The sequence below is a fragment of the Podarcis bocagei genome, assembly GCF_964188305.1.
Source record: "Podarcis bocagei genome assembly, chromosome: 1".
NCBI lineage: Eukaryota > Metazoa > Chordata > Lepidosauria > Squamata > Lacertidae > Podarcis > Podarcis bocagei.
In genome coordinates this window covers 81889211-81913314 of record NC_138125.1, presented here as the reverse complement: position 1 = coordinate 81913314, position 24104 = coordinate 81889211, and the positions used below count along the sequence as shown (strand labels likewise).

General features: G+C 46.0%; 1 protein-coding gene across 6 annotated transcripts in view; it reads left to right on the top strand.

Moving 5' to 3' along the window:
* The window catches only part of B4GALNT4 (beta-1,4-N-acetyl-galactosaminyltransferase 4), a 168722-nt gene that overhangs the window by 134784 nt on the left and 9834 nt on the right, over positions 1–24104 (top strand). For all 6 annotated transcript variants that reach the window (XM_081212096.1, XM_081212098.1, XM_081212100.1 and 3 more), the window contains 8 exons: positions 2504–2582; positions 5778–5844; positions 15488–15631; positions 17421–17530; positions 18201–18301; positions 19178–19272; positions 20855–22139; positions 23340–23653. In XM_081212096.1, the coding sequence (XP_081068222.1) occupies positions 2504–2582; positions 5778–5844; positions 15488–15631; positions 17421–17530; positions 18201–18301; positions 19178–19272; positions 20855–22139; positions 23340–23653 (2195 nt within the window). The remainder of the gene's footprint in view (positions 1–2503; positions 2583–5777; positions 5845–15487; positions 15632–17420; positions 17531–18200; positions 18302–19177; positions 19273–20854; positions 22140–23339; positions 23654–24104) is intronic.

Here is a 24104-nt window from a genome sequence, read left to right as displayed (position 1 = left end):
GTATGAGCACCCTGCTCTCAGAAGCAATAGAAGTGTTTAGTTTTTCTAGGCAACTCCCTTCAGGCGCCATGCCTAATAATCCTCAGTGTGTCTGCACGTGCCTTTGTTTGCAGCCAGTGACTGAATTCCAGAGGTGGTGTGAAGACGTGTGAGGCTACTGCCTGGAGAACATAGGAAACAGTCCATCAAGCCCAGTACTGTACTCTGAATGGCAGCAGGGTCTCCAGGCAGAGCTCTTGTTTTCCTGCCAGAGGTGACCTTGTGCATACAAAGGACATGCTCTTCCAGTCCACTCCCACTTTGGCGGCTGCTTGATGTTAGGGCAGTCCCTCTCCTTGCTATTTGTGTTTGAGGTGTACTGTACAAGCCCATGTTTCCAGGAAGATTCCACCTGGCCCATTGCCTTTGCCACCAGCTCTATGGATCAGCTACTCTCTCCGCCAGGCTTCTGATGCACCACATCTCTGCTGAACCATGGCTGCAGCTGAGTTAGCAGGCACCAGCTGAAGTTGGCAGCCACCACCCCTCCATTCTCCCCATGGGGTTGGCCTGCACTTTCTTCCCAGCACTTGACAATCTCTTGCATGAAAAGTACCAAAGGTCTGTCAGCCCAGGGTGTTTGTGTGTGCTGTGAAATGAACCCAGCATCCCAAGTATCTGGTGTCTTGGGCAGCTTAAGGCAGAGAAGAGCCTTCTGTCTCGCTGTGTGAGAGATGGATATGGTTACCATGGCAGCAGTGGCATGCAGCACACCAAGCCAGCAAGAGCCTGTGTGAGAAGGATTTTAGGAGCCCTCTGCTCTCACTGATCAGGACTGACAGGCAGCAGTGATCGAACAGCGGGATCTCAGCTGCAACTGCGCCTGCAATGCCTTGCCTCTGTCAACTGGGTGTGGGCATCTATTGCCTCCAGAACTGCTGGCAGCATTCTCTTCATATCTGTTCTTTAGTTCTATTCCTAAACCTTTTGCTCCACTCCTTTTCAATGTAGATGGTTGTTTCCTGAATGCTTCCTGAATCCTTCCTAGTTTGCTTTGTTCCTGTGCTGAGGCTCTGTGTTTGTGTCCTATATGAAATCCTGCTGCATGGTTTGGAATTTGGCTCACATCTGAAGGTATCCAGATTTCATTTGGGAGGAAGAAGAAATGTCTTGAGTCTAGCCTAGTTGTACAGAACATAACTGAACTTAAATGGGCAAAAAAACTGAACCTATGTGGACAACGCGTGATACAGATTGTATTGCCAAATGAGGCTGCAGGTGGGGTTTCCAGTAATCAGAAAGCAGAATTTCTTTGTGCTACGCATGCCTGTGTCCCATTCTCTCTCTGGTACCTCTTCTCTGTCCCCATATCAATCTCCTCTTCCCCATCCTGACTCTGCTGTCTGTACTGATAACACAATTATGGGCAAGGAGAGCTGTAACTTCTCCATAGTCCATTGCATCAGGCACTTTTCTTTTATCCCAGTTCACTCCTAGTATCAGAGCTGATGTTGAAAGCAGATTTCCCCCAACCCTATGCTTTATACATAAACAGGACAGGCAAGTGATTTAAAGACCATGGCTTTGACTCTTAGCATTCAGTGATCCTTACAACCATGCTGCAAAACAGATTGTTGTTGTTGCCCTTATATTTCAGAAGGAAAGCAGGGAGAGAGCTGAGGTTGAGGGACCGAGGGGAGGTGGGGCTGGAATGTTTGTGGCTGAGATGATGTTTGAACCACTTGACTTTTCAGATTACAGCTCAAGCGCTTGGCCACTGCAACACCATCCTCTTCCTCTTTCCCTCACACCAGCCACTGCTAAATTGCTCCTAATTCTGTGAAAATGCGATTGATGCCATGATAAATACATTGTGGAAGACTGGGTGATTTTGCACACTCCTGCGCAATTCTTTCTGTGTTTGGAGCATTGATATGCGGAGGGTGAGCACACTTTTGGCCCAGATTCAGCTAAGTTATTGCGATATAAGAAGTTAGCATAAAAAGTCCTGCAATGGGACTTTCTCCCCTCCCTCTGTGTCCTTTCCAGAGCTGCTCAGGAGGGTTGGGAGAACCCCTAGGACAGCCCATGGGGAAAGGAGAGGGGAGATCAGGCAAGCAGAAGTGGTTGCAGAGACAGAACAATCGCCTTAGTGTGCTGTTGAATTCCACTCTTGGGTATGGAGTGCATTTTCCAGCTAGATCATGGTGTTTGAGAGATCCTGGAAAGAGGAGGAAATTGGCTAAGAAAATGGCAACTGAACTGTACAAATAGAACCACAACCCTACCTTCCTCTTCCCCTATCTTCGGCAATGCTTATTGCCGAAGAGTCAGTGTGGAAGAGTGTGGGTGGAAACTGGCTTCATTCACCAGCTTCATTCACCTAACATTTCTGTTCCCCGGCCCTCCAGCATCTGCTGTAGCAGAGAGTTCCTCAGGGACAACAGCATGGCAGTCCTCGAATTCATGTAACCTTGGAAGTATGCTTGCTGTTTTCTAATGATCTCCTTTGCTTCCCACACAGTGTCCTTTCCTCTAGGCGCTATTACTTCGAGCTCCTCCACAAGCAGGATGACCGTGGCTCAGACCATGTGGAAGTTGGTGTGAGTAAATAAATCCCTCTCAAGCCTCCCCCCCCCCCACTTTAAGGTACAGAGCACCTGGTAGGAATATTAAACTTGTTTTGAAAAATAGAAACAGACCTACACTTGATCTTAGCCAAAAAAAGGCCAAGAAGCCTTCTGTTTTGTGCTCTCTTGACTAAAAATCTTGACAGTAAATAAACCTTCCATCCCCATCAAAGAAGCCTTTATAGTCAAAAAGACATCTTTAGCACAGCTTTCACTGGTCAATTTTGAAACGGCTCTTATTAACTCAGGACTAGTTTGCAGATTACCAGTTGAGGAAAAAGCGTCTGGCCATGAGGCACCCAAAGGTACATATTTGCTCCCCAAAGCTAGCAGAATGAAACATGTTTTCCACCATTTAAACTTCCTGAATCTGCTTTACAGTAAAGCAGAGGGAGGGAGGAAGATTATTCCTTAGACCATTTTTCTCATTTTCCTCAGAGCTTGAGGAGAAAACTCTTTTCTCCTTAAAATTAATTGTGTCCTTCTCTGGGGAAAGAGCCAGAAGGGAGTATGAGAGGGACTTCCTAGCTGGTAATTTCTTAAACTCTTTTATTCTCAAGATAAAATGTCTCCCATCTCCTAGAAACTTTAAAATAGCCTCATTTTCATGCCTCTCAGAGGAGCTGTGTTCCCTTTACAGAAGCCTTTGCTGCACAGCAGGCTGCTGGAGGTGAAATATTAGTCTTTTTAAAGAGGCTCCATTCATCCCACATCTAAATTAAAAGGAAGAAGAGCCACTCAGTGCAAATGCTCTTCCTTCCCAATGGCTGCCTGTCTCTGCTGTGAAGTCTCTGCCAAAAGGATTCTAGGTCACCCTGGCAGGTGTAACACCCAGAGTGCAGGGAATATGAAAAAAAAATTACCAGATGGGATTTATATTTGCTTTAAAATAATATGCACCAATCGTCTGGTTGCTTTGATGGATATGAAGCACGTACGCATGCAAGGTGGTTCTTCCTGCTCACCAGCTATTTAGCATGTCTACATAAGTACTAAATGTGCAGAATGAACAGCATATGGGCCTGTCTAAAAGCAAGTGTGTAAACTAGACAGATGAGCATTGACACATTACTGCTTTTGCCACTTTACACGATGTTGGAAAGCTTGTCAGTCATTACAGAGGCCTTCCAGGCACCCCGTTTAACAATAATAAATCTCCAGCCTGCTGCAGGAGAAAAGGAAGCAGCCTTTATTAAAACTACTTTGTGTTTCGACATTGCAAACTGTTACATAGCAAAACAGTATGTCTACTTAGCTACAGAAATATTAGCAGTGAGCCCGAATAGCAGCTGTTTGACTCTCCTCTGCTAAAATCCTGGGCTGTGTTCCTTACAATGATGGTACAGAAGCGCTTCCTCTCAGGGACATGCATAATGGTGAGCCTGCTATGGAAGTGTGCGCACACTCTTTGGATTTGTTAAAAAAATAACATCTTCCCTCCCAGTTCTGTGTGTGTTCACAGCAGAAGCTGGGTATGCACAGTTTTGATTGGCTGGTGCCAGTGACATTACAAAACAACTTTTGCTTACCCAGAACAGCTTTTTAAAATTAAAATTGTGCTTTGCTTTTAAAATAACCAAATGCACATGGGCAAGTGGGGGAAGGGCAGTTCAGTCAACTGAATCAGTGTTTGGTTCACTGATCCCATTGCTCCTACTCTGAATGAGAGAAGAGCTGGGTTCAGCCTTTGGGTGGAGTTGCCCTCCAACACCTTTTCTTTTTTCTTTTACTACTTGTGTAGGTACCCTTTGCTTACCCTTTTAATAGAAAGCCACAGCATGTTACAGTTCCTCACTCAAAAGAAGGAACAAGGGTTCAGCTGAATGTCAGAGAGCTCAGAAGCATCTCCCAAACAGTTTGTAATTGTGCTTCATTGCTGGAGAGGGGCAGTATACCTCCCTGTGATGCTAAGACAAAGGGCAGTATTGAAATAAAATTAATAAAATAAATAAGCATATGGCCTGCAAATAATTTATTAACACACAAACATGCTTGTAGAGGAGGCTCATTATGTGGTGAGGCTAAGAGGGTCCTTTTGTGTTGATGTTTTAAATGGCTGCCTGTGCATCCTGCATGAGGACTGCTGGGTTTTTTAATATATATTTTTAAGGAAGAGTTAAAATATAATAGAACTTATTGAAAAAGTTCACCAAATGGCACATATTGGGCAGTGGAGGAGGCACCCATCATATTGATGACCCAGGCACTATCCAGACAGTGTGACACTTGGGCAACTTCATTCCACACAGCACTCACTTCTCACTTTCCCAGCAAAAGAAAGAAAGAAATTGGCTGAGTGCTCAGAAAATACAATGTTCCTGTAAAAAAAATGGAAAGAAAAAGTGCTAATATGTTTTAAGATGACTGTGCTCCTGGCAGTTGTTGAGTAACAGCTGCCCAACTTGTCTGCAGGTTAGAGAACAACCAAAAATAATACTGGGTGTTATTCAACCAAGTTTAACTAACTTAGTCATGTTCAGTCATTTCATTGGGCCTGCTCCAAGTAAAATATAGTTGACTGTTGCCCATTATCCAGAAAAGGATCAGGACGATTCAGCAGAATTGCATGTTCTTGACCCAATGGCAGGGTGTGGCCAGGCCAGACTAGCTAGCAACACTAAAAAGCTGTTATCGGATCAGTGCAGTGACTCAGTTTGTTATCTCTGTAGTTGATTCACACCTGCGTTCTGAAGGCCAGAAGCTGCACCAGATGGAACTACAGCCAGGCAAAAGCCTTGAGTTGTGTGCTGCATCTTTCTTCCTTTTTTACTTCCAAACACAGAGCAAACTTTCCTAGTTAAGCTACTGGCTATGGTGGATAGTGCCACCTGATTCTTGGGCTCAGCCCCAAAGTGCCACATGCCCAAGGAACAGCAGGCTGCTGGCTGGACGTGGAGCACACACTTCCTCCATGCAACATGTTCTCCCAAGGTGTTGCGCCAGAGAGCAGATGAAGAGCCACATGGGGCAGAAACAGTCGCCAGCCGGTGTGAAATAGGCATTGAATGGGAACTTTAGCAGCCTGCCTTCTGGACTCTCCTGAATTCCTCCCCATTCACATTCCTACCAGCTGGTCTTCTGCAAACTTCCTTTCCCCCACATGCAGGAGCACACAGAATACATGCATATATAGATTGACCTTTTTTATCACTCTCTTGTCTCTTTCAGTGGCGCGTTTTTCTGCCCAGCTTCAAGTTTGAGGTCATCGATTCACCCTACATTTCACTCTATACAGGTAAAGCGCCCTTCCCCCGAGGCTTTGCAGCCTTAGCTTTATACAGGATTCCTCCTGCAACCTGCAATGTGTGTAGTTGGTGCATGCCTAGAGAGAAGAGCATGCCAGCACGATCCTGTAGAGTTCATTGGTTGTCCATGTATTGAGACCTCCCATTGTCATGCCAAAAAGCACCATTGTACTATGAGGCACCCTGTCTCCAGGCCACACTTTGCAAAGGTTCTGGCTTTGCACTTGAAGTGTTTTTGCTTGGCTGGAATGTGTCATTGAACTCTGCTAAGGCTCCTTGCTTCTTTGTATGGAGGATAGGGAATTAGTGTGCACACCTTCCTGGGAGTAAATCCCATTGAACGGAGCTTTGGGCATACTTTTGAGTAAACTTCTATATGATTGCATTGTAGGGCAGGAAACCTCTAAACTAGGGGTGTTTTTTTCTGAGTAGATACATCAGAGGTCTAAATGTGTGGGTTTTTTCTCCCCCCAAAAAGAGGGCAGAAATTGTAATGTGCAGGGCTGAAAATTCTCTTTGAAGTCATTTAGTCCAACGCCCTTTCACTAGACCAGTGGTTCTCAAAGGGTGTATTGTGCCACACTGCTGTGGCAGGAGTGAATGGCAAGTGTAGCAAGAAAATTCAAGGACAATCAAAGAAGCATTTGAACATTTAAGTGTGGTATAGTATAGCATAGTATAGTATAAAAATATTATGCATACATACATACAACCAGAAACAATATGCATCCCTCTCTTCAAGAGCATTGGCTATTCTTCTGCAGTTCTCCATGACATATGGTTGTGAATAGAGATTTGCATATGAAAAGATCAGAAAAGGGAAAGGCTTGTTTGTATTGATGAGGAGATGAGAGTGTGTTTGTCTCAAACCGGACCTAATATAAATGAGATTACCTGGCATAAGCAAGCTCACACATCTCATTGAGTTTGTATACATATTTAAGGTACATATGTAAGAGGCTCGTTTATAATTATATTTTGGGAATAATTAATGTTCTTACGTAGCTGCACTGTTTTATACTTTCTGGATGCCCCATGATCATATTATAAAGTAGTTGTGTTCTATGTTATAAATCAAACACTGCTAGGAGTTGCTTCTTTTTGTTTTCTGATGTATTTCTTATCAATTAAAAATAAATTGGTGTGGCACAAGCAAATTTTCATTCTGAAAATGTGGCCCAGAGAAAAAGAGTTTTGAGAACCAGTGCACTAGACCTTCGGTATATAACTGCCTGCAACTGCTTAGCTCTCAGTATTCACTTTTTTTTAGTGCACAAGCCAAAAGCTGATCCATTGCTCCACGTCTGTGGGGTGATAAATACACTTAGAAAAATAGTCCGAGATGAATCAAGCAACTGAGCCAGCAAAGAACTGTAATCACGACATGTACACGTGTGTGTGTGTGTGTGTGTGTGTGTGTGTGTGTGTGTGTTGCAGGAAGGGAAAGCTAAAAATAAGATAGCAGGCAGCTGTGATCCTTCATGAAAAGGCAAAGGGGGTTTGGGAGTGTGTATAGACTTTACCTGGCATGTGCATACTGGGCATATATATTGTTGGCAGACTGTATAAGCAGTCACCTCCTTGCTCTTCTTTTCCCAGGGCTCTTGCTGCCCTTTCCCCCTTGTGTCTTGCTCCATCTCGGAGTGAAAAGCAAGAGGCCAGCAGAAGAGCACCCTTGGCAAATACCCATCAGCTGGTGCTTCCAGAGCTGAATTATGAGCACCTGTCTTGTAAGCAGGGATGGATAGTGCCGAGTTTAATTAAATCCATAGATCTTCCGCTTCCCTCCTCATAACCTGGCCCGGCAGCAGGAGGCGCTTGATGAATAGATCCCTGCCTGGCACTCAATACACAAGGCGCCTGTAATTAAGTATCCCGTGGAAGGTGGAGATAAGGTGGAGGGGTTGGGCAAGTCAGCCTTCTTTGGTACAGAAGCACGAGGGCTCGATTGGCACGAGAGGAATAGTGGCAATTGGGCTATTGACAGAAGTGCCTGCAAGATGGATGTGCTGTGGGGGGATATTTCCTTCCAGATACATCAGTCACTGTGAGTTTTCTCCTCTACCCTCTGATCTGCAGCTTTGTTCCCCATGAGGAGTGATTTTCTTGTTATCTTGCTCTCTGGCTGCAAACTCCTTCCTTGGCTGCAGGACAGTTATTAAGAAGGAGTGATTGCACGTGGAGTTGGAAGAGATGGTGTCATCTTTTAGGGGGAAAGGCTACAATGTGATCTCTTTGTAGTGTATTCTTAGCCGCTGCACAGATAACCGTCAACAATAATCTCTGCATATTCTTAGATGTCAGAAGGGGCTCCTAAGATGTGCCCATAAATGCACATAGCAGTTTCATTTTGGCGCATGCAGCTGACCCAGAGTGCCGTGTAGATGTTCTTGGACTCCCAAATCCCATCAGTCCCAGCCTGCATGGCCAATGGTCAGGGATGGTGATGGGAGCTGCAATCCAGCCACTACATTGGCGGGCACTACATTGGCTAGACCCGAGCTAAGTCATAGTGTTAGTACAGTCTAACCTGGAAGTCACCATGGCATGAATGTCAGAGGCTAAATCTTACCATGTGATTATGTGCATCTTTCAGACTAGCAGACTGACACTGCTGGTGCTACAACAGTCATAGGTACTATACAGCTTCAGGATGCTGTCTGCATAGGATTGTAGGAGTAACTAGAATCTCTTCCACTGATGGAAGTGATCCATCCCCAGCCCTGGCCAGAGCTATCCAGCCTCTCCTACTTTTCCTTACCCCAACTTTACCTTTCTATACTCTGTATGAAGAGACTCTGAACAGCTGACCTACACTCAAACAGCCTGTCATGTCTGTGTGTAGCACACTTTTCCCGAAAGGGATGTTTGAAAGCTGTGTTGAAGAATTTTTGACTGAGACAGGCCTTTAATGGTAGATGCAAAGAGCTCTCCTATTTTTTTTTAAATAATATTTATTGCTTTTACAACAATTTAAACACTACACAAAAAAACAAAGAAAAAACAATACATTAGAATACAAAAACACTACCTTACACTAAAACATTAAACTAACAAGACAAAACAAAAACAATTTAAAAACACATCAACAAAGAAAAAAAAGAATAAATAAATAAATTTCAATGTCTTATCTTTCTTTCACATATTTCCACGACCTCCTCACACCTCCCTTTTTGTATTCCACTTCTATTAATTATTTCAGCAATTCCTTTCCATCTTCCCGTTTCCTATCCTATAATTATCTTAACACATTTCAACCTTATTTTTCTTTTAATACTCTATTAATCTATTTGTACTTAATTCCTTATAACCTTTCTACTAAAGCCATATCACTTCATTCCAACATTCTTCTAGCATTCCTTAATTTTACAATATTTCTGTAAATAGTCTTTAAACTTTTTCCAGTCTTCTTCCACTGACTCTTCTCCCTGGTCTCGGATTCTGCCAGTCATTTCTGCCAATTCCATGTAGTCCATCAACTTCATCTGCCATTCTTCCCTGGTGGGTAAATCTTGTGTCTTCCAATACTTTGCGATGAGTATTCTTGCTGCTGTTGTTGCATACATAAAAAAGTTCTATCCTTCTTTAGCACCAATTGGCTGACCGTGCCCAGGAGAAAGGCAAAGAGCTCTCCTAGATCAAAATGGCTTGTGTATTTGACAAAAGAGGTGCCCATCCAGTCTCCCCCCACAAAAAGTGAACGGCCTGCCCTGCTTCTTTGTTAATATAAAAAATGTATTGTATTTTCTTTTAAGAAAGAATATGTACACATGCAGGCAACATAAAACATTATGATAATCAGCAATGATCAGTAGAATATATTACAGCATTAGCTTCATTCATGTATTTTTATAGTCTATATAATTCAATGTATCCACAGTCCTCCCGAGTCAAATTAATTCACTTAGCATACATATATCATGCCCTTTACTTTACTTTATCTTATATATTGTTGTTTCTTCTAGTAATGAGCTGGTTCTGCAAACTCTACCTTCTGATACCTATTGAAAATAAGTTACTTTAGGGCTTCTTCACACTTACCTTTGGCCTGCTCTTTAGCTAAGCAGCTGGGTTTTTGTTTGCCCCAAACTTCCTCCACAAAAGCCTGCTCTTTAAAGCTAAATCAGAGCAAACGTCAACTTGGGTTTTCCACAGATTGATGCTTGCTCCAACTGAGCTTTAAAGAGCAGGTTTTCACAGGGAAAGCTCTGGAGCAAAAAGCAAAAAAGGATACTTGGACATGAAACTTTAAATGGTGGACCATGCCTGCAAAATGCAGAGGAAAGATAAGTATGACTAAGTCCTTATTCAGTAATAATGCTTGCCAAGTCCTTTGCCTGTCCCCTGTTCTGACATGTTCTCTCAGGCCACCTCAGATAATGTCATCTTGAATTTCCACCAGCTTGGGTCCATTTTCTACCTTGTGTCATATTGGGAAATGCTTCCAGAGTCTAGATTTGAGCACTGACCAATTGAGTAAGTTCTTGCTTTCCTGCCACTTCTTGCTTTCCTGCAACTGTATCAGCTCCAGTCAGGTGGCATGAGTGGAAAGCCTGCCTTGTCAGTGAGCTAAACAGATGTGACTTGAAAATCCAGGAGGCATATTTTTGTAAATAAGAGTGAGGCGACTTTTATGGTTGCCTTTTGAGTGCTTCAGAGCATGAAGGCTTGGTTGGCTCTTGTGTTACAGCACAAAAGTTCTTATATCATACTTCGTATTTTTGTGTCATTAAGTGCTTGTGTGCTACTGTCTAGTAAATTTTAGGGCAAATGCCCAAAAGGGGGAAATCAAAATAAGTATGTTTTATATTTGTGTCTTATTTTCTCTAGGCTGCCTGGGGAAAGGAATGGAAGCTGGAAATATATATTAAGCATTGTTGAAAGCATCAATTTTAGCATTCAACCTGGGGAATTAGAGACTGGGGTTGCTTTCATTGTGTCAAAAGCATCTTTTCTCTCGCCATAGCCGGGAAAACTTTAATCACAGCATAGGTTGAAAGCTTTCAGAATTGTTGCTCTGGTTTATTAGGATGCTTATTTGATTTTTTGTTTTTTGCTACCAAGGCTTGCCTTGAAGGAGTCTTGTTATTAGCATTATAGGAACAATATTGAGGGAGGAAACAATTGCCAAATCAAGCAGAGATGGTTTATCCGGATAATTTGGGTTTATACAAGGACCTGCTTGAAGGTCCCACCCCAACTCCTAAAGTTGCCCATTTGTTAGCTCTTGTGTCTCTGACATCCACTATTAGTAACCAAGCCTTCCACATTTCCAGTCTGTGTCACTTAATGAATGTATCCACCCAGATGTTCGTTCTGGCCCTGTTTCTGTATTAGTGTGTGTGTGTGTGTGTGTGTGAGAGAGAGAGAGAGAGAGAGAGAGAGAGAGAGAGAGAGAGAGAGATGCAAGAAAATTCACATTTAAATATGCATTTTAAAATATATTTTCCCCTCAAAATATTCTAAGCATATTTTCTATCAAAATATTCATTTTATATGTGTTTTGGTTTTTGAGCCAATAACTGCACCAGACCATTCAGAAAGTGCAAAAGCTGCCGGCTAGCTTAATTTCCACCCTGCATGTTAGTCTGGGAGGAGTGGATCAAGAGAGTTCATATTGGGATTTGCAAATATTGAATTCCTCAAGTTCCAGCTCAGCATTTTGGAATATCTGGTCAACATCATAAGCTAGTTTTACATCAGCAGAACCCTTTTGTCTGCAGTTAACCTAGGCAACAGTGAACTTTCCAGGCTTTTGTCAGCTGAGGGTTGCATTGAAATTCCTCACTCTGCCCTCTTCTGCTGTTCATCCGGTTGGGAGGAGGTGTTCTTCTTTACTTTTTCTCTAATCTCAGTGGGACCACAGGATACAAAAACATGCCAGTATAGCAACCCTCACCAGTGCCTGGAGTGGTGGGGTGTGTGTGCGTGCGCCATGCCATGGGGTGGGGTGGGGCATCCCAAGTGGGCAGGGCAAGCAGCACAGGGCATGCTGCCCCAGGGAATATATCCCTCCCGGGAGGGACACAGCTGGCATGTGCCAGTCCAGCGCTGTCAGAAAAAGTGTGGGGTGTGCCGCCGGGAGGGCACCAGGGAGCAACACCCGAGAAGACCATTTTGTGAGCACTATGTAGAAAGCACTGCTCAGTCTCTGAATGTAACGTAACTTCCTTGACCAAGGCTGTCTTGAGAGCACTAGGTAGGTAAATTTTGTACAAATAGGGAATGGCTGCAATAATAAAATAATTTATGTTTGCTTCCCTTTCCTCAGGGGACAATCAGAAATGCCTGATGTAGTCCTGATTTTACCCTGTTCCCAAACGCAAGTTTTTTTGGCAGCAAAAGTGAGAACCACCTGTACTTAGTGATGGGTACATCTGCCTTTCTTCCAGCACACCATGCACAGGCTGTGCTGACACAAGAAAAGAGAGTTAATGTTGCCATTCCTCTCCCTTGTCCCAGGCAACCGGGGTGTGTGAGCAAGCCATTGCTCTTTTCAATAGAATGATACACAGTGCAATTAACTTCTCCACTATGTGCTACATAGTTCTTCCCTTTTATATTTTCCTCTCCCTTCCCTTTCTGTTTTAAAAGAGGCTTGTCTTATTTATCGATTGAACAGAGAACTCGGGAGAGTTGAGTGCGAATGTCTGCTGCTCTGGCGTTGCAGTGTGAAGCCACGATTTGAGCCTCCCCTGCCCTTTTCCCCTCTCCACCCCCACATTTGAACCCTCCAGTCTTCGCCAGGTGAAGAGTCAACCTGATTGCTAAGCTGACTTTTTGCTGTGCTAAGCACTTTGGCTGAAACCTGCACCCCTTGCTTAGGAGGAATCGAAATGGCATTAGGTGCTGCCAGTTGCTCTCAGGGCAGGCAGTTTTCCGCCTGATCACCTTCAGAGCAGCACACAAGGAAATGGTGATGTCTACTGTGACTTCACGATCTAATAGTGTTTAGCACTCTGCCGCTGAGGGTTGTTGTTTTTTCACAATGAAGGTTATGCCTCATTCAAAAGGCACAAACTGGTCTTGACAGAAACCCCCTTGCTAAGGAGAGGGAAGGGAAGTTCTGTCCCACAGGCAGAAGCCCTTCGTGTGAACAGGATGACGCCGTTGGATACAATCCTAAAGCCTTTGATCCTCCTAAGATAAATGATCAAGGAACCTAATGGAAGGGAAAGTCCCCATCCTTTCTTTCCTCTGTTGTTTTCACTGTGCCTCCTCAAAAAGCCTCTCTGGGAGGTTGGGAGGCCCTGCCGAACAATTTGGGATGGGGCTGCTGGAGGAGGGAGGAATTGCCGCACAAGTTAACTTAAGGGAGGAAACTTTACCAGCCTCTCTCCACCAGAGTCACCACCCCCACCCCCGCCATCCCATCCCACATGGATCAGGAGACTTTGCAGAGGGGTAGGGGGAAAAGAAACAAGGGATGCGGGTGGCACTGCGGGTAAAACCTCAGCGCCTAGGACTTGCCGATCGCATGGTCGGCGGTTCGAATCCCCGCAGCGGGGTGCGCTCCCGTTGTTCGGTCCCAGCGCCTGCCAACCTAGCAGTTCGAAAGCAGCCCCGGGTGCAAGTAGATAAATAGGGACTGCTTACTAGCGGGAAGGTAAACGGCGTGACCCGGAAGTGTCTGTGGACAGCGCTGGCTCCCGGCCTATAGAGTGAGATGAGAGCACAGCCCTAGTCTGTCAAGACTGGCCCGTACGGGCAGGGGTACCTTTACCCTTTAAGGGGAGAAGAGAGGCAGGAAACTCCTTCCATGAACTTGCTTAACTTAAAATCTACATCAAAGTCTTTTTCCCCTTTTTTCCTTTGCTTTTAAAATTAATTGGTGCTTTTTTATGCAGTCTTCACAAGTTCCTTTCTACTAATGCCTATTGCTTAAGGCTAATAGCAGAAGCTAGCCCTGGCTGTTGCACAATCCCAGCTGATCTCAGCCCCCAGCATTTTTCCACTGCATTGCGAGTGAAGTGTGTCTGGGCGCAGTGGTGCAATTCAGAGTTTATTACGTAAAAAGAGCTTGCCATTTCAGAAGAGAGCACAGTGCTGGAATACTGGAGGTGGTGGCAGAGTTAAATAAAAGGAATTGCCATAAAATTTTATCAAAAGAGCTGCCCTTTGAAAATTAACTCCTGGATAATTAGTCCAATAGCCCTCTTAGGAATATTCTGCGTGGCTTTTTTGTTTTTTGCGAGCACAGTATGTCTTCTGGCCTTATTCACCAGCCCAGTTTAAGAGATCATTTAGTCTGTCAGTTGATGTGTGAGTTCTGAGGTGCCTTTAGCTCTCTTGCTTTACCAGTTCTGAAAGTTTATCCAGGAAGGCTTTGGCTAGAACTGAGAACAACCGCCCTGTGTTACAGCTGTGAGCCATAGAGCCACAAAAGTGCCTCCCCTCATGTAACCACAGCGCTGATGTTTTCCCCATGAGCGCCATAGCATTATAGCTAGGCTTGTGGAGTCTTTGGCCGGCTCTGTTTTTCTGTACTGTGACTCTGCCATATCAGGTGACTGTGTTTTCCCCTCTGCTTGCTAGGATTGAGTGGGAAGACGGATGAAGAGATAGCGGCAGAGGGCAGCCTTTCTAATTTCTTGCACTTCTGTGCTCGCCTTGCTTCGGTTACCTAGTACGGATCTGTGCAAACAGACAGCCTCATCTAATAAACATGACATTAGAGGCAGCCAGCACTTAATTGATATGGCATTTCGTTCCTCCCAGACACCGATGATGTCGTTCCTGGCAGTCTTGTCGTTTCTTGCAGGAGGCGGGGCTGCGCTTTGCCTTTCTGAGCACTTGTATCCCTGGAGAAATTATTCCTTGCTTTGCTTTCTGTTTGTTCAGAGGCTCAAATATTTTCAGACTAACCCTGGTGGCATATTTAGAAGTGGGTAAATGAGAGGCATCTGGAGATCTGTGAGCTGCCAGGCCTGGGATGGCATGAGCTGCTTTTGACCTTTGCTCGGTTGAGATTAGGTAGTTGTCTTAAGTGACACAGTTGGCACAGGGTTCTCTTTAAGGAAACAGAGGGTGCCAGTTCCCTCTGGAGCAGAGGCAAGACTGGGAGGCTGAATAGAAATTTTATGCTGCTTCCGACAGTTGGAGCCTATGACGGAAGGTCTCTGTGTAGAGCATATAATGGCCTTGATGTGGCCGCTACGCATTAGATATAGCTTTCCATCTCAGAAGCCTTATAACTGTTCGGCTCCAGACTTGGCTTTTGAGAGAAGCCATATCGGTGCCTAATCCAAAACACAGTCATGATGCTCCAAAAAAGCCATGCATTCCTCTTGAAGAATTGAGATATTTAAAGCAGTATTCTTCCTACCTTCTTCTTGGGTTTACTAGCATAGCAAGGCCTGCAGGGGTCTTGGGCATACATATATCTTGCACCCAGAAACATAACTAACCACACACACACACACACACACACACACACACACACACACACACCCTAATTCACCCAATATGTGCTTCCTTCCTTCCTTCCTTCCTTGATAGCTACACCTGACATTTGTGGGAAATCCTGGAGACAAAAATCCTGTGCTGCTGCTATAACTATAGATGTGAATTTGCCCTTCACTAGTCACCCACCCTCTTTTACCCCTCTCTTCCTTCTCCTCTCCTCCCCTTCAGATGAATCCAGCCTGAAAATGAACGAGGTGGGGCATGTGCCTCAGTCCCTCGCCAGCCACTCTGGCAGCTACCTCTGGGGTGCAAAGAGAGATGAGCATGGAGCAGATATGCTGAAGCCTGACCCTCGGGACACTTTCTTCCTCAGTAAGTGAGAAAGGGTCTTCCAGTGAAGTCTGTTTGCTTGCCATTGCAGTAGAGGAAGAGGAATGGAGGTGGGCAGGGAGGGAAGAATGAAGAGGCACTTGTGGCATTGCCTATATTAGCAGGGGCATGGGGGTTTCTGCTTATGCATGCATAAGTGGTCTCAGTTTGGGCAAGAGCTTTGGCATTGGGTCAAGATGCCTCCTTCTAGCTTTTGCTGACACTGCCCTCCCGTCCCACACTCTTAATGACAGCGATGGACAACATGGTGTCCTCCTGGTGTTGTTGGACTACAATGCCCCCCAGCCTAAGCCAAAAGGGCCAGTGACCATTCATTCATTCATTCATTCATTTTAATTGTCTGCCACTTTCCCACTTGAAGCAGGTTACAACAAAGAAACAAGGGTGCATTTCAAAGAAATGCTACAAAACAATGTTATAATATTGTTGCAAAGCAATTGCATAGTAACAATTTCATCATAACAGAGGAAAACCAAAATATAACAACATACCAGAAAAATCACATTTCTATAAATGTAACAAAATTACTTAAACAACTTGCAGCACCAACCAGTAGCAGAAATAACAAGGGAGCTTCACAGTTTCACCTTACTCCTAGAAACACCTCTGCCATGATGTTGCTCACAATCCTTCTCCTGCAACAACACCTTCCAAGAACGAAGGGTGGAGTAGCTGGAAAAGCCATGATGTCAGGGAACATGTTGGGGAGTTGTAGTCCAACAACATCTTCAGCATATTGTCATAGAATCTTAGAACTGTAGAGTTGCAAGGGACCCCGAAAGTCATCTAGTCCAACCCCCTATGTTGGCTCCCTTCGCTGTAAGGAGGGGGAATTGGTGGAGCTCAAGAAAGAGCATATTTGTTTGGAAGCAACCTACCCATCAAAGAAACACGTTTGGGGAGCATTGTATCCCCCTTACTGTGTTTTGATGCAGGATAGAAAGAGCAGGCATTCAGTGGAGAGCTAGCTAAATATCAGTGTCTGCGGCAATAGGATGAAGGAGGCATTCATACAGGATATTTATTGATCTGAAACTATGAGACAAGATGGTCACCTTTGCATTTGCCAAAAGTGAGACTTTTGTGATGGGGAAGGGAGTCGATTTTTCCAGCAAGACTGGATTAATCCTGGTCTCAAAAGAAGGTGTGTTGACAGAAGATGGTTCTCAGTCTCCAGGAATGTTGAGTAACACTATAATGACCTCTTGGGGAGATAGTGGCTTACAGTCTAAATCAAAAGCAGAAGACCTCCACAATATAACAGCCATTGTGGATTAATTCAGCCCAGGCTATCTACAGTGTCTGTGCCTAGCAACATAAAATTCTGTGCTTGTGCTGAGAATGGATACTTTTAACAAGTATAAAATTAGCATTTAAAAAATCATGCAAATTAGCTTATTTTTAATAATTTGTTCTACAAATTTTACTACTTAACATTAATTCTGATTTTCTAGCAGTGATGAGAATTGAGCTATGCAGGACACTGAACCACCTCACACTCACACACACTCTTAGCAGAAATCTTAGGCCTATCTGCCTCATCCTTAAGCTCATCCTTAAGCTCGTCCACTAAAAAACAAATCAGGAGATCACATGAATGAATGTTACAAAAAACAAAACAAACCCTCTTCATGGAATACTAGATGCCAGGGAGAAGAATGTCTGGTATTTATGTAGCAGTCCAGAGAGTAACAGTCTAGGCAGGTAGACTCAGGAACCTCTGGGTTTGATCCTGTGGCTTCTTCCTCTTGCTTAACTGCCTTTATCTCAGCTCCCCAGATCGAGCCGTCCCACGTGGAGAATGTGCTGGTGCCCTGTGCTTACAGCCCCACGTACGTGGTGAAGGATTTCCCTATTGCCCGCTATCAGGGCCTGCAGTTTGTAAGTGTCCCCATATGGGCTTTATAGCCTAGCTTTCTCTCTGTCCATGGAGAAGTATCTCCACTACTTTTGCCATCGCTCATTCCTATGCACCTGTAACACAGCACATTGCCGTACGTTGGTGGGTGGGGGGCCAGCTATGCCTGCACTGCTCTGGGAACCAAATTCAAAAGACATCGCTGGGTCATTTTGGCCAGCGGCATTAGCAGATTATTTTTTTTATAACAGGGACTGAACTGAAGCTGGTGCACCATAAAAGATGGGGAGTTGGGGGCAGGATAGAAGGATGGGGCAGGGACAAAGAAGGGAATGGGTAAATAACTGTGCTGGCTGCCACCTGAGCACTTGTAACCCGACCAAAAGCTTCTTCGATTCCTATCAAGCACAGAATGCAGTGGTGGGAGCTTGATTCTGAATAAATAAAAAAACCACAAAGGCAGATTTCAGAATCTATGTCACAACGTACAGGCATGTGCAATTCTCACTGCTCCTGGGTCCAGTTGGTAGTGTTCGCGCCCACAGCCTGCCACCATGTGTTTTCTGGGATGGGCCCCAGAAGCAGCTTCTCCTTCCTGCCCAGTATAATTCACCCCTTTCCTCCTCCACCTGTAGGAAGTGGAAACATACCTACTTTGCTGTGACTCTTCTCACCAGGTTGCCCCTCCCACAGGTCTACCTCTCATTTGTTTACCCCAATGATTTCACCCGGCTTACGCACATGGAGACGGAGAACAAATGCTTCTACAGGGAGTCTCCGCTCTACTTGGAAAAGTAAGTGTGAACCAGGAAGGGCAGTAAGGAAGCTGACCGCTAAGAGCTATCAGAAACCCATCAGATGTACTTTGTTGGGGGTGGAGAGATTGCAATCTCCTGACAGATTAAGTGTAAAATGTGAAATCTAAGGTGCAGCAAACATGAATGGGGACCATAGGACCATAGAAGGGTTGGTGGTGAACCTGACCCTCTGTGATTTGGTCACTGTTGTTTGCCATCGGGGCTGAGAAATTTTACAAGAACTACAAAGTAGTCAACCTAAGGAACCTAAGGAACTTTCTGTTGCGGCTCAATTGGAATTGGCAACTCAGTTCACATTCATTGGCCCTCTTTCCCTGACATCCATAACTGCTCTGAGTCATAATGGCATAATCCATTGATCTTGATGCTGTTTGGGATATTTCAAAGTCAAGTCTCTGGCTTTAGTGTTACCTCCCACCTTCCATTTTGTAATCTGTTTCAACTGCATGCACCTCTGTGGCAAACACGGCCAATTTGTGGCCTCTTCTACAAAGGGGCTCTGAAGCTCAGCTTCAAGAAGAGACTCTTGCCATCAATATTATGTATATGTCTGCCGCTGTCTACCTCCGTGAGAGACTGCTTCATGCATCTAACAGGGCCCCAAAAAGCTTATACTACAATGCATTGGTAGTCTTCAGGGTGCCACCACACTGTTGTTTTTACCACAGCTGACTACAGTAGTATGTCCCTCTGGAATCTGCCTCTGTGAAAAAGTAGGCTGGGTGCTATTACAAGGATTCCCTGCTAAGCAAAAGCCCCCAGGCTTATCCTTGAGCAACACAGGTGTGTGTGTGTGTGTGTGTGTGTGTGTGTGTGTGTGTGTTATCTGAGACTTGTTGCTTGGCCCTCCAGATTTGGCTTTTACAAATACATGAAGATGGATGAAGAGGAAGAAGAGGAGGAGGAAGATCCACACCAGAGAGCCTTTCTCTTCCTGAATCCTGAGAGTAAGTAGTCTTTGGGAAATACAGCTTCTTCCAATCAGGCAGGAACCACACTCTGATCTCTGTCCATTTTATGAGCAGCTTCTGAAGTGTGTGTGTGTTTATGTAAACAGAGGCTGGAATCCGTCAGGGATTCTCTAGCTGTGATTTCTGCATTGCAGGAATGACCCCCGGGTCCCTTGCAGTTCTACAATTCTGTGATTCTGTTTGTTTCACTGGTGTTAGAACAAGCAAATCTGTTGTGCCATCCACTTACAGGGATTGCAGTCCCAGGCAGGTTGTGTCACGGCAACAGATTGCTTGGTGAGGATGGGAGAGTAGCTGCAGGCAGCTATTCACCAGCCTGGCTCCTGAATGCATTTACAGAGATTCTTTATTTTTTGTTGCTTTGATTTCCCTTCTGGCTCCCATGCAAGAAAGCTGCCATGAGATATACCATATTTTTTGTGTATAAGACTATATTCCCCCCTATTTTTTCAAGTTTAAAATTGGGGGTCGTCTTATACGTCTTATAATGCATATGGGGGATTTCTTTATTTGGAGTCCCAAAAAACAGGGGTCACGTTACACACGGAAAAATACGGTACCTATTGCCAAAGACTGGAATTCTTGGGGTTTATGCCCTGGCTACCTCCATTAAAAGGGGCATGGACAAAGTCACTGCCACCACTGAACACCTGGGAAGAAGAGTATCTGGTTCTTGCCATGTTCTGTGGGGTCCTTTCTGGGATCTTCAGCAGCTTCCTAATCTCTGCTGACAAAATGCCCCTCTCCCACCTCGACCTCTGCAGGCGACCTCTGCAATCCAGAGGCAAGCTGTCCAAGAGCCCATCTGTGCTGAGACCAAGCTTGTGAATACCTTGAAATACAATCAGTACTCCCCTCCCACTCCAAATCTTGTTTGTAGCAGCAAGAATATTAGACCTTCACCATCCCTTTGATATGCAGCCTTGACTCTCCTCAGTTAATTTATGTGATTTTTACTACTTAGTATGGAGGAAATTCTCTCTCGATTCATCTGGTTGAAATGTACAAAGGATGAGGGCAAGGCTATGCCATCCAAATGCCTTGTTAAGTCCCAAAGAGACCCAAATTATGCGTTTAAAATTAATTATTCAAATCCACACATTTTCCCATTTTGCATGAAGTCATTTAGTTAATTTTGATCCTACAGACTGTGCTGACTAGCACCAGGGGTAGGGAAAGAAAGGTCATTAGGGATGTGTAGGCCAGAGAACATAACAGGAGGCCCTGAGGAAAGGGCAGCTAGACATGGAGGAACCATGCGTGCTCAGACAAAGCATCACTCCCTCAATACTAGAGACATTCACAGACACAGCCTGCACTTTTTTCCAATCTATTTCAGGGTCTGACCTCATGCCATGGTGGTACACAGAGACTTTGCTTACCAGTACCCGATACTCACCCTCCCCTGCTTTCTGTTCCAGGCCTTCCCCCAACCCCTTCCTTCCTCAGCTGCCTCTTCTCTTAGAGTCCTCCAAACCCTTCTTGCCTTCAAGTTTCCCCTGCACGTGGGCATGTTACCCATGAGACTTTATCTGCTCTGCTGCTGGTTATTTTCTAGATTTTCTTGAAGAGGAGGAAGAAGGAGCCGACAGTCGTGAGCCCACCGACCCACTCCCTGAGGACAAGGACAAGAGCCCGGGTGTTCTGGATCCAAATGTGTTCACAGGGCTTCAGAGGAAAGAGAGGCCCCTTGTCACAAAGGATTATGGGAATGATGTGGACTACTATGCCTTCAACCAGAAGCAAAAGAGGTTTAATGAAGAGGGGACCCTGACCGGGCAGCCTTTTTCCACAGGTACAAACACTGGACCAAGCCAGAGTCCTGTGACTCTGTCAAAGGCACCCCAGGCCTACGAGAAGGCAGCCCCTCTTGGGGAGCAGGTGGTTCTCTATGGCCGGTCCCTCAGCTGGGCGCAGAATGAGGAGGACGAAGAGGCCGGAAGGAAGGAGGGCGAGCTGGGGCTGCTGTTGCCACCTAAGCGAGGCAGCTCCCTCGGCCTCCAGCCTCGCCTCTCTGTGCCTTTCTTTGCTGGGAAGGCCAAACAGCAGCGCCCGAAGGAGGAGGGGCAGCCCAAGAAAGAGACCAAGAAGCCCCCAGACAAGGTGTACGTGACGCGGCTGCAGCCCAGCAAGAAGAAGGCCCCGTCCCAAAAGGAGGCTTTCCCCGGAGTCTTTCTCTACCCCAAACTGCCCAGGAAGGTGCACTTGAACTCCAGGCTCCCTCAGCGGCGGCCTCCCCCCTCCAGCAAGCTGCACACCATCCCTGGCCATAGGACCCCGTGGCTCACTGGCAATGCCTCCAAAGAAACAGACCCTTCTAAAAGGAAAAGCCAGCGGGCCAGCAGGAAATGGGAGCAGCTGTATGACCAAGAGGCCCCCAAGGCCCGAAGGAAGCAGAGGGTGCGGCCCAGTGCCTTGAGCCTGCCTGCAGAAGGGCTCTTCAGCCAAGAAACCTTTGAGGTCACCACTGCGGCGAGGACCACCCTGGATTACAATTCCTCTGAGGTGGTGCTGCCTGAAGGCGTGCGAGTGACGTCCTTCCTGCGGATGTCTGAGATGACAGAGTCCCAGCAGGAGGAGGGCCCAGAGAAGGCCCTGGGGGAGGAGGCCGAGGAGGAGCTGTCCGATTACAGCTACGAGAACTCTGAGCTGCAGCAGAGCTGGCTGGAGGACTCCATCAACTGGCAGAGGACGTTCAGCGTCAGCCCCGTGGATTTTGAGCTGCTGCGCTCGGACTGGAACGACCTCCGGTGCAACGTCTCGGGAAACCTGCAGCTGAGCGAGAGCGAGGTGGTGGACGTGGTGGCTCAGTATATGGAGAAGCTCAACGAGAAGAATGGCGGGTAGGAAGGGAGAACTGGGGGGGGGGACAGTGTCTATATAATAGGCAGGGGCTGAAATGAGGACCCCATGCCCACCCCTTCCACTCAGGTGACATACAGACTGTAAAAGAGCTTACCTTTTGGGAAGATGTTACATTCACTTAGGACAGCTGGAAGCTCTCCTCTGATCAGTGGGCAAGGGGGTAAATCAGCAGATATAACTGAACTGAATCTGCCATGGTAACTGAGGCCTAACAGTACCCCTGGGAAACGGAGGGGCAGGTGAACTCTTGGGGTAATTGTGACAAAACAGATAACGTTTGCACAGAAGGACTCTGAGAAATCAGGCTTCTACTTAGTCTTTCTGCTTGCTGTAAAGCAGAAATCGGCCACTAGTTCGATCCAGCCAGAACTACTGCTTCTGAACTACCAGCAGATTCTCCTAAGTCCCACTTCTCACAAACCTATGCCCTTGTTCCTCCTACCTCTGTTAAGTTGTGAGGCACACAAACACCCTGCTGCTTGATTGAAGGCCTCCCCATTTATGGAAATGCCTAAAGAATCCCACTGTGAGAGAGCTGTGGAACTCCTGCTTTCATAGACCCTGTTTCTGCTGATTAGGCCTGTTTGGAGCAGGGCTAGCATACACAATAAGATTATTGTCGCTGTATTCCCGATAGCTGCTAGGGGAGCATTCTGTGTGCATCGGGGTCTCTCCTAATCTGCCCCTACAGATCCTAAAACAAGGAGAGGCATTTCTGGAGTGGGGAAGGGCCCCAGTGAGAGCATATACCATGCATGCAGAACCTCAGGTTCAGTCCCTGGTGTCTCCCATTCAAAGTGGCAGTTCAGGGAGCAGGTGATGGGGAAAGACCCTTCCTTGCCTGAAGCCCTAGAGAGCCACAGTCAAGACTAGACAGCTGGCGTGCGCATAACCTGACCAGGGTCATATCACCACACCGTACATTCAAACCACATGGCTTTCCCCAAAGAATCCTGGGAACTGTAGTTTGCTAAGGGTAGCTCTGTGAGGCCCAGAGTGCTGGGGAAACCCAGGCAGATGGGTGGGGTATAAAGAATAAAATTATTGTTGTTGTATGGGGGATCCCATATACTTTAAATGTATGGTCTGAATGTGATCCTGGTGCAAGGTAGCTTCTTGCGATGAGGGTATTTGGTCTAGGCCGGGACTGCGTCAGCTTTCCATTCTCCCACTCACAGCATCTACACCCTCTTGAGGATCATCAATGTGGAGAAGAGGCGAGACACGGCCCGGGGCAACCGTTACCTGATGGAGCTGGAGCTGATGGAGAGAGGCCAGAGGACTGTGCGGCTCTCAGAGTACATCTATGTCCTGCTGCACCAGGGAAAATCAGAGGACAGCACTGAAGTGAACCCCGAGGGGCCTGCGACAGTGTCCACTGAATCTCAGCCATCACCTAGTGCCTGGAGCCTGCTCTATGGGAAGCCCATCCTGTGCCGACCTTTGCGGCTTAGCTGGAGGCACAATGTTATGGTGCATTTTGTGGTGCCAGGTAAGGGACTGTCCACTGCATCCCATAAATGAATGGCTGCTTTTTTAGGGACTAGTGGAATGAAGGGGGGGGTGGCAAAAGAAGACTGGCAACCACCGACAGTGGCTTTTTAAAAAAAGTGTGCTGAAAGTGGTTTGAGAGATGCCTTCCTTTCCTCTGTTGTATACATATATTCCTTTTGTTTTACCGTCACCTCTGCTCAGACATGTTTTGAGGTTTCTTTATAACAATGCAGCCGCCTGCAAAACTTGTTTTACCAGAGGGGAAATTGAGTTGAGTCTGCATATCGCAGGCAGCGATTCTTCATTCATTCTGCCTTCGTTTCTCAGGGCAGGGGGTAAGGGCATGACTTTAGACCAAGAAAGGTTTGCTTGGGACCTTGGCCCAATTCATGGGTTACTCAAGGGACAGTGTTGCTGCCTCTCCACTGTTGTTCCCTGGGACACTCGGG